Genomic DNA, 15,533 nt, shown 5'->3' on the forward strand with positions numbered 1-15,533 from the left:
TGTTAGTAATTGTCACTCTTTTGTACCCAATGAAGTGGTGAAAAGTGGAAGGTATTAAAAAACTGGAAGGAAATAACAGAATCTTAACAGGTCTATCTCAGGGTGGTATAATTTCAGGTGATTGCTACTGCCTTTAAATTTTCTGTATTTCCCAAAAACTGCCTACAGTGAACAGTATAATTTTATAATCAGGGGGAAAAAGGTTTTTTAAAAGTCAACCATTCAATTCTAGTCATACAAAAATGCTATTTCTAAGATTAAATTTCAAATGTACACCAAAATCTGTGTTTCAAACCTCTAGAAAATTATATCTTGTTATATATGCAAAGTAACTGCCACTCTTCTTAGAACTGGGAGTACATTTTGTTACAGTTATACATTTCAATCAAAACAAAAGGCGTATTGTACCCACAAAACTTATTCTACCCCATTACATTTACTGTTAACAATATTAACAATATTAATATTGTTTCAAAGTAAGAAGCTCATATTCATTGGCAGACCAGAGTCTTAAAATTTAGGACCAGCCCAAGACAAACAGACAATACTTCTAAAGAGGCAGAAGTTCTGACCTATACAATTAACCTCATGAAATAATTTATATCAATCATCCACTATATACATGGTTGCACCTTACGCTGATAACTCATGCATCATAAACCGACTTCCTAAAATGATGGCAGTAATGAAGTCCGTAATTGTTAAATAGTTCCTATAGCCTGTCTTTGGATAGTCTTTTCTCAGGTAATAAAGAAAAGCTCATGGGTATCTTTGTAAACATACCCTTAAGGTCCATTTCATAGTAAGACTGTAAAAGCAGAAAAAAATTTTGAGACATAACCCCAGCTATTAATCCTGTATGATAATATTCATTTAGAAAACAAGTATCAAAAATAAAAATCTGTTTTGGATACCTACCAAAGCCTCAGTTTCTTAACAGTGTTCATGAAAAGTATTTTACTGGTAAAGGAAAACTTTAAATTCAGTCATACATTTCAAAAATGGCTCACATTCTTACCTGGAGATTTGATGTCCAGCATAGAGGAGCAGGGCAGTCAAAACGTATAGGTAAAGCTGAACCAGATGCTGCCTGGGCAAGGTTAGTAGCACAACACTTAAGATATAACCTGTAGTAGAAGTTAAGAGAGATATAAATAAAATTCGATTCTAATTTAGTCTTCCAGTTAATTACAACAGAAAAAAGAGCTTGAAGTAAATTACTTCCCAATTAGGTTTCAACAACTTTGAGCTTTTTTACTTCACTACCAAAGCAAGTTTAGGACAGCAAAATCAGTATGGATTTTTCTATTAAAAATATAAAGCATTTTTCACTTCCTTTGTAGATTTTTCTACTTTATAATCACATACATCACCCAAAGGTACAAGAGGATTACTCCATCATCTACCTTTCCTCGTCTCCTTATTTCTTCTATGCCATTTCTCTCATTCTCTAGTCCAAGAAGAACTGAGTGTCTTACTGTCCCTCTCTATGACTGCACCTTCTGTGACTCAGATTTTATTTTTCCAACTCCGAAGGACCCTCTACCTCCTATATCTTCAATCATTCCCCTGACACCATCCTCACCTCTCTTTTCAAAGGATGTGAAGGGCTCTTCTCCCTAGTCTTAAAGAAAAACTTCTCTCCACAGATTTCTCCTTTTCCTGTTACCTATTTTTCTCATTCCACTGACAAATGTTATAAATTATCTGTACCAAAGCCTCTATTTTCTAACTATTATTCCCTCTTTACCCTTTACAATCTTAGATCCTCTACAAATCCCCTTTTCTTTTCTCTAAAGAAACTTGAAAGTCAACAATTACCTACTTGACAAATCTAAGACTCAAGTTTAATCCTTGACCCAGCATCTGAAGCAACTGACCTCAAAACTTATTCTCTAGGGCTTCCCTGGTGGCGCAGTGGTTGAGAATCTGCCTGCCAATGCAGGGGACACGGGTTCGAGCCCTGGTCTGGGAAGATCCCAAATGCCGCAGAGCAACTAGGCCCGTGAGCCACAACTACTGAGCCGGCGCGTCTGGAGCTTGTGCTCTGAAACACGAGAGGCCACGACAGTGAGAGGCCCACTCACCGCGATGAAGAGTGGCCCCTGCATGCCAAAACTAGAGAAAGCCCTTGCACAGAAACGAAGACCCAACACAGCTATAAATAAATAAATAAGCTTTCATTTAAAAAAAAAAAACAAAACTTATTCTCTGGCTCTGTGACATGGATTTCCTTTTACTCTCTAAATCCTCCTCTCTACTTTCTTTTCACCCTCTCAAGTGAACATAGAAAATTTAGTTCCTGAACAACTTCTATTCTCTATATAAAGTATCTAGCTCAAAGAATCTATTTTCTTGTTTCAAATATACCATTCCAGATGACACAACGATAGTTCTGAGAACCCACTACATAAGCAAAAAACCTTTAATCATTTCCTATTCTAAGTAGACATCTCGTAGCTCATGATGCCTGAGATATACTCCACTTAAATGTCCTCATATACAATGAGTACAAATCCTCCTCCCTCAACAAGCTAGCTCACCTCACCCTCTTTCACTCTCCTAAATCCCATTCACTCTGACTCAAACCTGAGTCCCCTGTTATCACCCAGTCCCACTGAGTCTTCCTCAACAGATCTCTTACGTTACCCCTCCTTTCCAGACCCTATGCCCCATCTTCATCCGCTCTGTAATGTAATAATTTATTGATACTAATTGCTATTTTTCTTTGTCTCTTCCCATCCTTATCCATCCTATGCTTTTAATATTCCCAAAACTATCACTTTCATTTAGACAACCCTCTTGCTCTAAAACCTTCAAAAGTATTGAACCTCTCAGTGTAACATTCTATGTCTTGCAAAAATCTGATCCTAGTTTATTTTCCCCTTATGAATGAGTCTTTATTAGGGCACAGATGTCCCTTCTTAGCACCTAATGTCTCGCTCAGGCTGAATCGATCATACTCAAAGCTAAACAAACAGGAGTGGTGCTAGAGACTACAGACTTCCCACACATCCTAACTTCAAGAACAACCCAGCAGAAGCCAGAGATATATATTTCTATTTGCTTTTCACTTCTTAAAATAATTTCCCCCAAATAATTATGTTAATCCCTATCTCACAGGACCTTAGAAGTATTTAAAAGGGTATTTATTATATCTAGCAAGCATTTTTACTGTTTGTGGCTGAAGGATTTTCTAATCAGTCTATTGCATGAAACGTTTCCTTAAATTCTTGACTTTTAATGAACTATCATTTTCCTTTCCATATATTATCTTTCCCTTCTCCTGCACATCTCATAAAATGAGCTGCCAAATCCTCTAGACTGAACATACTCATTTCATTCATTCTTTCAATTATTCAGTCATTCAACCAACATTATTATGTGTAAAGTATGATCCATATGCATTCCTAGACATGGAAAATCCAAAGAAAAAATAAAAAGATTCACAGTCTAGTGAAAAAACAAACAAGAACAAAAGTATGATACATTGCTGGTGCTCTACTAAACAAAAATTAGAAGGGCCATGGTTAAGTGATTAAGTTTGACCTGGACCTCAAAGAATGAAAGGATCTTTACTAGGCTAAGAAAAGGGGGAAACATTCTAAGAAAAAAGAACACAGCACGTCCAAAAGCCATGAAAGCACGAAGGATATTTTCAGGAGACAGTAAATTCTATAGGCTAGACTAAATTCTGGTGTAAACAGAAAGAGTATTGGGAGGGTACTGGGAGATGATGCTGATAGAACTGGTGGCTAAAGCCTCAGTATAAAGACTAAAATATGATAATAAGGAGCTTAGCCTGGGCTAATGTTCTCAGATCCTTTAGATACCATTTTGGTGAGGTAAGAAAACAAAAAACAACAAAAACCCTATGGCTCACCTATACCCCCACTTTCACAATCCAGTGAAAAAATAATTCTGTGATAATAAAATATATCACACAAGAAGATTTTTGAGAGATTATGAATACTTATGCTGATATAAGAGCAGTAGGAATAAATCATCTGAACTACAATAAACAGTTGATCCTTGAACAATGCCGGGGTTAGGAGCACCAACCCCTCCCCCTCCTCTTCAGTAGAAAACCTGAGTGTAACTTTACAGTTGGCCCACCATATCCACAGTTCCACATCCATGGATTCAACCAACTGTGGATCATGTAGTACTGTAGTACGTATCTATTGAAAAAATCCACATATAAGTGGACCTGCACAGTTCAAGGGTCAACTGTATACATAATCTAATTATTTGAAAAATACAAAACTACTGCTGATGCAAATATGCATCACTATTCATGCTACAGGATTATCCAAACAGAACACAACAAACTAAATTGATAACGATGAAGCTAACCCAACAGTAATGCATAATTAAAAAGCAAGACTGGCAGTATTTAAAAATGATGACCTGCTTAAAATAACACTGATGAATCTTCCTAACAAAATATAGAAATTTCTGCTATTTAAAGGATTATTTTAGCAGTGGGGGAAAAAAATGAGGACATGGAATAAAACAGTAGCTTTGAATATAGAGTTGGCAGGGTCAGCTATGAGATACATATTCAAATAGGTCTTAGTGGTGATCTACTGGTGAGTGGTTGAGAACAAGGAAGTGAAGATGGTTCTGATGTTTTTAGCTTAGATAATTGAGAGGATGGCTTTGCTATTAAGACAGGAAATACACAAGAAGGAAGAGGATTGAGTTGAAGTAAAGATGATGAGTTCAGTAATAAGTTGAGGTGTCTGTGGAATATTTAGGTGGAGATATCTAACGGTAGTTAGAAATTCATTTATTCAGCATCAGGCACTAGCTCAGTACTGGGAATACTGAGATAATAGACAACCCCAATCCTACCTTAAAGGAGTTAACAATCTAGTTAGGAAGATAGATGAGCATATGGACCCTTAGAATTCAGCACAATAAGTGCTATGGTGGAGGTACGAACTGGATACCATGGGATCAAAGAGGAGGAACACTACCATAGACTAAGGTGCTCAAAAAAGCTGTGAAAAATGTAGATAGAGATTTGTAGCCAAAACTATGTGAAATCACCCAAACAACAGAAGATGAAAATTAAACACAAATTCTGGAATATCAAGAATAAAGAAGTCCAAAGAAAAAAATACAGCAAAAGTCAGAAAGAATGGTCAATAAGTTAGAAGAATCCAGAAACAGTTTTAAGAAAGAGAAAGTGGTCAACAGCTTCACAAACATGGAAAGGTCTGCAGAATAGGGATATAAATGAAGTCTGAGTTTTACATGTTAGGTCACTAATGATTTTAGTGACTGCAGTTACAACAGAACTATTCTCACATCCACTCTTTCCTTTGCTACTGCTACCATGCTAACTCTGGCTCTCATTACCTCTTGCCTAAAATCCTAATTGGTCTTCTTACCTCCAGTTTCTCCCCTCCCCAACCCATTACCCTATATAACATTGCCTAGTCAATTTTAAGATGCAGCTCACCTGCTCTAAATTCCCTACTGACCCATCATTAGCTACCAAATTAAGCACAACACCTAACATCTGTATTCAGGGCTTTTCACAAATGGCCCCATTCTTCCTTTTCCATATTATTTCTATTCCCCTTTTTATATCTTATATGCTGCAAAACAGTTCTATAATTAACATTCCACCAATTACATCCGGACAGTCACTTTTCTTTGTTGTTCTCAGACAGAACCAACACTGGAAAGCTTCTAAGTTCAAAGGTACAATTATACTCCATAAGCACAAACATTAACACTGCTCACCTTGATTTTTAAGCTCTTAATAACAAACAATTAGAGGCTATAAAGGGGAAAAAAACTTATAATAGTAATAAAAAAGATAAAATACCTAGGAACAAACTTAACAATAAGCCTAAGACCTATATAAAGAAAACTTTAAAACACCCCAGAAGGACTCAGAAGAAATCTGAACATAGCAAGTCTCTCTGTGTTAAGGAAGAGTTAGCATCCTTAAGTTCTCTCTTCATCCTAACTTAAAATTTTAATAGTTTGCAATCTCAGCAAAGAGGTCAACAGGCTTGTTTTTGGAACAAGATTAGGTAATTCTGAAGTTTATATAGAAAACTAATAATAACAAAAAAACTCAGAGAGGGAAATAAAGAAAAATGAAGAGACTAATTCTATCAGAGTAAAATATAACCTAAATCCTCAATAATAAGAAACTAAAAAAACAGAAAAATGTTTAGAAATGAAATAAAACACACTGTACAAGCAGATAAATTCTAAATGGAGCAAAAGACTTAAATGTAAAAAATGGAAAAACAAAAATAATGCAATAAAACATGACAATTCTTTATAAACTCAAAAACAGAAAAGGCTTTTTTAAATTGATTCAAAATCCTAAAGCTACAGAGAATAAATGATAAATTCAATCACATAAAATAAATTCTGCATGTCAAAAAAATCTTAAGCAAAATCAAGAGAACTGAAATTGGAAAATATAATTCCAACTCATCACACAGGGTTTATTTCCCTTATACCAAACTCCCATAAATTGGTAAGAAAAGGCTAACAAACCCATAGAAAAGTGAGCAAGGGACATGTACTGACAACTCTCAGAGGAGGAAATACGTTTTTTTAAAACACGTGAATAAATTCAATCTCACTCATAAGAGAAATACAAATTAATACTACATTAAAAAACAACCATTTTTCACTTACTGAGCAGCCAAATACTAAAGTTTGATAACTCTGTTTTGATAAGGATGTAGGATTTCAGGAACTCTCATCCACCATTTGTGGAGGTACAAAACAGTAAAATCCTATGGAGAGCGGTATCAGTCAATAGTACAAATGTATATATACTCTTTAACCCGGCAGTTTCACTTCTAATAACTTATCCCAAGGCTATATTTGCACCTGTTGAAATGATGGCTATACAAAATTATTTAGTACAACACTAAATGAAACAGCAGAAGACAGAAGCTATCTAAAATGTCCTCCAATGAAGTAATTCGTGCAATAAATTACGGTACAGCCATACAAGGGTACTATGCCACTATGAAACAGAATTGGAGGGCTGGGGGGAGAGTGAGGCCTCAACAGTTAATCAGAATCTTAAGATTTGGCAGAACAGAAAGTGTCAACATAAAAAAACAGTAAATATCTAAAAACAGCAGTTATGGCTCTATGATACATCATTAAGTTAAAAGTTTCAGAAGAGTAGTATTATGCTATCATCTGTACTAAAAAGGGAAATATATACATTTGTACTTCTATATTATACTTACATTTATATACCAATATATCTTTATATTTACTTATACATGCATAAAAATATCCGTAGAATTATACACAAGGAAATAAAAAGAGCTACTTGTTGGGACTCAAAGTGAGAACTTAGTGGATGAGGAACAGAGATAGGAGGAAGGCACTTTTCACTGTGTACCTTTTATGCTTTTTGGTTTATGAACCATAAATTACCAATTTAAAAAATTTATTTAAGGGTTAAATTCTGTAAACTGGAACATTACATAAACACTACATAATACTGACACAGAGGTTACTCTAACCAAAAAACTGTTCAAGCTGAAAATATCTACTCATGTAATCACTGAGCTTACTCCACCATAGCATGTAATTAAATGTATTTAAGGAGGCTCAATTGGGGCTTCCCTGGTGGTGCAGTGGTTAAGAATCCGCCTGCCAGTGCAGGGGACACGGGTTCGAGCCCTGGTCCAGGAAGACCCCACATGCCGTGGAGCAACTAAGCCTGTGTGCCACAACTACTGAGCCTGTGCACCTAGAGCCCGTGCTCCGCAACAGGAGAAGCCACCACAATGAGAAGCCCGCGCATCGCAAGGAAGAGTAGCCTCTGCTCTCCGCAATTAGGGAAAGCCCACAGGCAGCAACGAAAAATAAATAAATAAATAAGAATAAAAGACGACTGAAAGCCTCCAAATTCTATCTGAATGAGGCTAAGCTTGTAAAAGTATTGATGTCTTTCCTTAAGGAGGGAAGAAATGCCAATGATCTGTCCTTTGTTTTTATTTGCATAAAACTGTATTTTTAAATAAATAATAAATTCTTAAAAAAAAAAAGAAGGCTCAGTTGAGTTCCCAAAGTTATAAGCTGGTGAGTATGAACTACAACTGTACTAGGACCCATACAATTTCTGCAATTGATGTTTCTGGTTATTAGGCAGCTGTTTTTATAATAAATATTTCAATCTATTCAGAAATAATACATATGATAACCACATTTTTTTTTTTTTTTTTGCAGTACGCGGGCCTCTCACTGTTGTGGCTTCTCCCGTTGCGGAGCACAGGCTCCGGACGCGCAGGCTCAGCGGCCATGGCTCACGGGCCCAGCCGCCCCGTGGCATATGGGATCCTCCCGGACTGGGGCACGAACCCATGTCTCCTGCATCGGCAGGCAGACTCTCAACCACTGTGCCACCAGGGAAGCCCCGATAACCACATTTTTAAAACCACAGTACGAATTACTTTAGCTGATCAAGCTAAAACTCTAAGCCAAGTACCCAACTGTTCTACTACAGACTGGAATTATTTTCCATATACTGACTAACATACAAGCCTTGAATAAAGGGCTGAGAATTAGTGTTTTGCAGCATAAATGAACCTTCTCATTTCAGAGACTTTCCCAAGGTAGTGCCAACTAAGAGAGATGAGTTTATTGTACCCAGATGTTCTGCCTCTCGTGCACTGTCTTTTCTACTATACCATACTCCTTCCCACAATGGCTTACTTGGTAATCTCTTAGAGCTGTAAGGGGTTCTCAGGGCTAAGCTCTGAAACGCAGAAAGTTCTTTTATAGATTAAAATAAGTCTCAGAGACAGGACAACCCTTAACAATTTTGTAAAGATAACCTTCACAAATTTTAAAAAGATATACTTGTTGACAATTCTAATAATAAAAATATTAATAAAACCACTACAGTACATCATTCACACCACATCTTGAATTATAAAACAGCAATGTTAAATGGAAATATATTCTTGCTATCATTACATATAAAACAAAAACTAACCTAGAAATTAAGAATCATGACTTTTATTCCAGATGGATTTTATCTGCTTCCTGCCTGTATCTCTTGACTTTAATTTCTTTAACCTTTAACTCTAATTTCTTTCCACATTATTTCTACCACTAACTCCAAATCATATCAATTATATTTCAAGGAGTACTTTAATATTATAATATCATTTTCCATATTTCATTTAACTGAAATGAATACTTTATCTTCAAATGATACTAATGTTTTAGAACAATAAAAATACTGCATTTTAAAAAGCTTACTTTCTGAATTACTACCAAACCCCAAAATAATGACAAATTAGAACAGGCCAAATGCCTGGAAAGGTATTTCCTGTTATTTATTTTATTCATATTAAAATCTAAAATGTTTTCTTCTATGTACATCAATTATATCTTATAAACCTAGAAGAAAAAAATAAATTAAAAAATAAAATGTTTTCTTCTGCCTTCTAGTTTCATACAGTAAAATAAATCCAACACTATCTGTTTTCCTCTACCCCTAATAATTCATGTGCAGTTGTAAGACAAATAAGACTATAAACAAGATTCATACCCATCGACTATATTACTGTCATCTCAATGTAAAAGGACTTCATTTTACCCAAATTTAAGAATATTCAAAGACATAAAATAAATCAGAATGCTCACTAGAAGCTTAAGAAAGATGCTGTAGACACTTACCTACATAATGCATATTAAGAGCCAAATACTTATACTGGAAAAGAGGATTGTTATTGAGGCTACTCCTCTGGATCTGCTGGAAGAAGGAGCTGACATCCCATCTGTACAGGACATCCAACAGCATGATGCTTGGCACCCGCAGGGCCACATTTAACACTGCCTCCAGTTTCTCCTTTGCAGCCATGTTTTTTTCTTGGAGCAGACCTAAAATTCAGGAGATACAATATATAAAAATAAGTCACCTCAAATAGCTTTCAGATATCCTCTTATCAATCTAATGGATTCTCACATACTACACAAAAACTGTTACAATGTAAAAAAAGCTCCTTAGACACATCTACTACTTCTAGATATTTAGGAAATAAGCTTTGTATTGTGTTTTCACATGGACTCTCTCAGGTCTGCTCAACTTTAAGACTCTGATGAAATGTTCAGACCTCAAAATGTGTTTATAAAAAGCTCCTGGGCTTCCCTGGTGGCGCAGTGGTTAAGAATCCATCTGCCAATGCAGGGGACATGGGTTTGAGCCGTGGTCCAGGAAGATCCCACATGCCGCAGAGCAACTAAGCCCATGCGCCACAACTCCTGACCCTGCGCACCACAACTCCTGACCCTGCGTGCCACAACTATTGAAGCCAGTGCTCCTAGAGCCCGTGCTCCATAACAAGAGAAGCCACCACAGTGAGAAGCCCGCACGCCACAACAAAGAGCAGCCCCCGCTCGCCGCAACTGGAGAAAGACTGCGCACAGCAACGAAGACCCAACGCAGCCAAAAATAAATAAATAAATAAATCCCATAAGCTGCACGACATGGTCAAAAAAAAGCTCCTAATTCCAAATTTAGGCATTTAACAAAACACCCTATAAGAATACTGTAACCTTTGTCCAATTACCTTGAAAAGAAAAATTCACTCCTATAAAGATCTTTGAGATTTATGCAGCTTTTAAAAAAGAGGGCAAATTTTAAATAGTTATTACATGAAAAAGCCTAAGTTATTCAATAAGAATTTCATGATTGCACATTTAGCACACAGCTTCTCGTAGTCTATCCTTTTCCTTATTACTTAAAATCAAAACTGAAGTACTGAATTTACGTGATATAGATACAGTTCAGAGAACTCATGATATAGGTAAAGATAACATTATTTGCAATATTGTTTCCTTGAATCATTAAAATTAAATTCTTAGTCTGAAATTCCCACAATCTGCCTTCAAAGTAGGAAAAAGCTCATTAAATTCTTCCCCTGATACACAAACATGCTGGCACATGGAAGAAGTCAGGCATTGTGAGTCTGCAGCCTGTGTCTTTGCTTAGCTGTTGATTAGTAGTGGTGGAATGGGGAGAAGAAAAAAAAAGAAAGGAAATGAAGGATCTCCCAGACAATCTACTATTTAAAAGGACAATTTGGCGTAATACTGCTTTATATGATACAGCTGCAAATTAATCCAAGGAATTATAGACATGAGAACAGAACAAACTAAAGTGGTAAAGGACAATTTTAGGACTAATGATAATTCTAGATTGTTGGCTCTGACAATATTCTTTTAAGAACTTTGCTGAGAAAGCAAAACACTCTTCTAGCTTTGGCAGTAATTTCAGACATTACAGGACAAATGAAAACATTGATTTCTGAAGAAAATTATAGTGACAGATTGCTATGCTATGGTTAAATATTTGTCAGTATTTCCATTTCACCCTCTAATTTTCATAGCTTCCTAGCTCAGATAGCTGGGGTAAAAAAAGGCAGCTCAACTTAGCAAACGATTAATATAAGTTTTTCAATCACTTAAAAATTGATTTATTATATATCATTCCCACTACCCAAATGTTATGTATATCCTATCAATGTAGAATTAACATTTTTATAAATAAGAACTATAATTCTGATTACTTTAAAAGAACAAGACTGCTTTAATAATTTTCCTACATAAGAAAAAGATAATATTGTGAGAGAATCACAACCAAATAGCTGTGTCCTAAGGAGAAAAAAGCACTCAGAAATAAAATCTCTAATCAACATTTATTACAAATTATGCCATTTAGGAACCTAAATTTCTCAAAGCTCATGATATCATAAAGAAAAAAATATATATTCTGGGAAGAAATACACCAAAATATTCACATTAACATCCTTCCAACAGTGGCCCTGGAGTGGTTTTTATTCCCCTCTATCTTTTTCTGTTTGCCAAATGTTTCAGTATACCCATGTATTATTTGGTGGGGAGCAGCCAACTCGAAAAAATAAATTCTTGGTAAAAAGTGTAATGTAATGTGCCTAATCTAACTAGATGACTTAAGGAAATACACAGAAAGTAACTACTTACTCTGGTGGTCAAACTGATAACTGAATGCACTCTTGGGGTTCATTTCAAAGTACACAAATGAGGCTTCCCTGGTGGCGCAGTGGTTGAGAGTCCGCCTGCCGATGCACGGGACACGGGTTCGTGCCCCGGTCCGGGAAGATCCCACGTGCCGCGGAGCGGCTGGGCCCGTGAGCCGTGGCCGCTGAGCCTGTGCGTCCGGAGCCTGTGCTCCACAATGGGAGAGGCCACAGCGGTGAGAAGCCCGCGTACCGCAAAAAACAAAGTACACAAATGATAGATTTTTCTCACAAACCACCAGTCACCAGTGTGACTGGACCTAGGTAAAAATATCACTGAAAGGCTTTATTCTATAATGGAAAAGTATTTTTCCATATTCTAGAATCCAGTATAAATCACTACTGCTTCTGTAAGTAACAACAACAACAAAAACAGACAATTACTGAGTTAATATTTGTGGTCCAGGGCTTTGCTGGTGGCGCAGTGGTTAAGAACCCACCTGCCAATGCAGGGGACACAGGTTCGAGCCCTAGTCCGGGAAGATCCCACATGCCACGGAGCAACTAAGCCCACGTGCCACAACTACTGAGCCTGCGCTCTAGAGCCCGCAAGCCACAACTGCTGAAGCCCGCAGGCCTAGAGACCATGCTCCGCAACAAGAGAAGCCACCGCAATGAGAAGCCTGCACACCGCAACAAAGAGTAGACCCCACTCATTACAACTAGAGAAAGCCGGCGCGCAGCAACAAAGACCAACGCAGCCATAAATACATACATACATACATAAATTTAAAATATTCGTGGTCCATATGTATTTCATCTGACTTAGAGCCTTTGTACGTTTTTAATGTTTTCGTTATTTTTAACTGTGCCCACTTCACTATTTATTGTAGCTCTTACAGGGGTAAAGAAAAAATTTAAACCAATCTTGCATTAGAAATCAAAATTTGAAATGCTAAGGAAAAAAGCTCCCAGTTCTTACAGAGGATCATATTTCTATTACAAAAGGCCATTATCAGAATGGTATACATTCCCTCTTAATTACCACTACTCCTGCCTCACAAACAGAAGAATAAAAAGAAAATCTTGGGTTCCTAAAGCTATTGATACAGAAGAACATCCAAGACAGATCCCTAAACTCTACTGCCTGCAGAGAACGAAATATCCCCTTTAATAACAAATATATTGCTTACTAAATGTTTCATTTATTTCTGTATATGAGTGATATTTCAGTACATCGCTGGCAAACTGGCCATGTATAGGGAGGGACATGGAGGAAACAAATTTAACACATAGAAAACCAAATCTAAAATGTTACCCACAAGAGCTGTGGAAACAAAAGAGGGGGGAAAAAAAAACACATTTTGAACCTTTCTACAGCAGAAGTGCCACATGATAGGGTGGTGACCATCACAGATAAATACCATACACCACACTCCAGCACCACACACTAAACCAACACCTAAACAAAATGTTGAAATATATCTTACTTGCAGATACCTGAAATCACTCACACATGCCAAATGACTAACTTAAAAACATGAAATAAAAATGGAGCCTTCTCTACTGGGGTAAAGAGATTATTATACCACTAAGATGTTTGGTTCAAGCCTAATTTATCTTTTCCTTAGATTTGTTAGTGCTAATGAGCATATTGTAAGTCAGAGGGAGCTCAAAATTCTCTTAAAACCAAAACAATACCAAATAAGCCTCGAAAATAAGCACAAGAGCTGAAGGCAAAGAAAATTCAAAGGCCTGACACTCTCTAAAGCCAAATATTATAAGATACCTCCTGCCTTGTTCAGTTACGTACATTTTGCTTTCTGTGCATGATTTTTTTTTTAACATCTTTATTGGAGTATAAGTGCTCCACAATGGTGCACCAGTTTCTGCTTTATATCAAAGTGAATCAGTTATACGTATACGCATATCCCCATATCTCCTCCCTTTTTCGTCTCTGTCCCACCCTCCCTATCCCACCCCTCTAGGAGGTCACAAATGTGCATGATTTTTAAATTTCCTCCTTGAAATGTGGAAAGAACTGGGAAAGTAACACTCCACCACACCATCTCAGAAAGTAATGAAAACTAAATGCGACTCATAGGTGCTTTACACAGTGAAACAGCTTTAAAAAAAAAAAATCCATCCTTTCTTTCCAATAACAGCCAAAAAAAAAGGCTCAACAAAAGCTAACCAAAAAGAGGACCAAACGATTTCATTAAATGACATTCCCAGGCTTGGAAGCAGCAAATTGCTACTTACAAACACAAGAATGTCCTGTACAAGTATAACATTGCACAGTTCATCCTTCACGTTTGTGGTTAGGACACACAGGGGGCCTCATTCTACACTTCCCTGAAAACACTACATTTTGGTTTTGAATATGAAGAAATCAAACAAATCATCAACAATTTGAAAAAACCTAAGTTTAAAGTCATAGCTCTTCTCATCTGCTGAAGAATTATGTTAAATAAGAAAAAGAAATGAAAATGTTATCTTACCCAAAAAATGAACAGAATTCACATCTCCTGGACAAAACAAAGAATGCCATGTAATCCAATTTAAAATTATTCAGTAGAGTATCAGATAATTTAATGCCGAAAGTTTTTACACCTTTTTCCCTCAGCACAGAAGAAAAACTATCATTCATCATCAATCCCCTTTCTTTGTCCAATCCAATTTGAAAAACAAAACAAAATTCTACCATCAGCTAAAGCCAATCTTCAGAAAGACAGATTTTCTGGCTGTCCATATCCCTGAAAATGTCAGAGGGCAGAGCAAAAACCTAAAATCATAAGTAAACTCAGCCAAAAACTTAGATACCAGTGAAAAGAACGCACTTCTTACATAAGCATTGGCACACGTTTTAAATATAGCTGGTCCTCCCCACTCCCACTCATTGCTAGCTAACTTTGTATGTACCTGATTTCCACATAAACTACTAGCAATTCTGTGGTTTCTGGTCATCTCCAAATCGACAAAGATAGGGAGTCCACTCTGAATACAAGGGCCAGCCTTCAACTTAAGCAGCCAGACAGAGGAAATAAAAACTGCTATCTCTGTCATTGGGCACTCAGCCTGGGTCATGACTGCAGCACCGACAGCTCATCCTTTGGGCAGGATTCAAGATTCACCAGAACTGCACAGTCCGTATTTTAAAAAATAAAAAGACACACAGTCCCTCTCCTTTCCTTTCAAACTAGTTTCCTGTTTACTGCAGACTGAGATGCAAAGCCATCCATTAATCTTTGATGCCTTCTCACTGCAAAGCCCCCTTCCTCTCTCCCCGCACCTCCTCCCCCGCCCCCCACGCCTGCTGATCTCAGTTGCGTTTGAACTATAGTAACCCCAACCCAGCTCGCTGCAAAGCAGGCGCTGCCGCGGGGCTAAGGGATTACGTCCACAAAAACTCTGCCAGGAGAGAGGCCCGTGCCAGGGAGCTCCCCTCCTGTCTAGCCAAGGGTGCTGGCTCCGCCGCGCCACGCACCAAAAAGATTCTGAAGGAAGACACGGGCGAAG

At 37.2% G+C, this 15,533-nt stretch overlaps 1 protein-coding gene across 1 annotated transcript in view; it reads right to left on the reverse strand.

The window, feature by feature from the left end:
• Window positions 1–15,533, reverse strand: part of RNF145 (ring finger protein 145) — a 64,176-nt gene that overhangs the window by 47,900 nt on the left and 743 nt on the right. Inside the window, exons 2-3 of the mRNA XM_024768050.1 lie at window positions 9,694–9,897; window positions 1,019–1,127 (exon numbers count right to left, since the gene is read on the reverse strand). Of these exons, the coding sequence (XP_024623818.1) occupies window positions 1,019–1,127; window positions 9,694–9,877 (293 nt within the window). The 5' untranslated portion in view covers window positions 9,878–9,897. The remainder of the gene's footprint in view (window positions 1–1,018; window positions 1,128–9,693; window positions 9,898–15,533) is intronic.

The sequence above is a fragment of the Neophocaena asiaeorientalis genome, unplaced genomic scaffold (assembly GCF_003031525.2).
Source record: "Neophocaena asiaeorientalis asiaeorientalis breed wild unplaced genomic scaffold, Neophocaena_asiaeorientalis_V1.1 scaffold1091, whole genome shotgun sequence".
In the NCBI taxonomy this organism is placed as follows: Eukaryota; Metazoa; Chordata; class Mammalia; order Artiodactyla; family Phocoenidae; genus Neophocaena; species Neophocaena asiaeorientalis.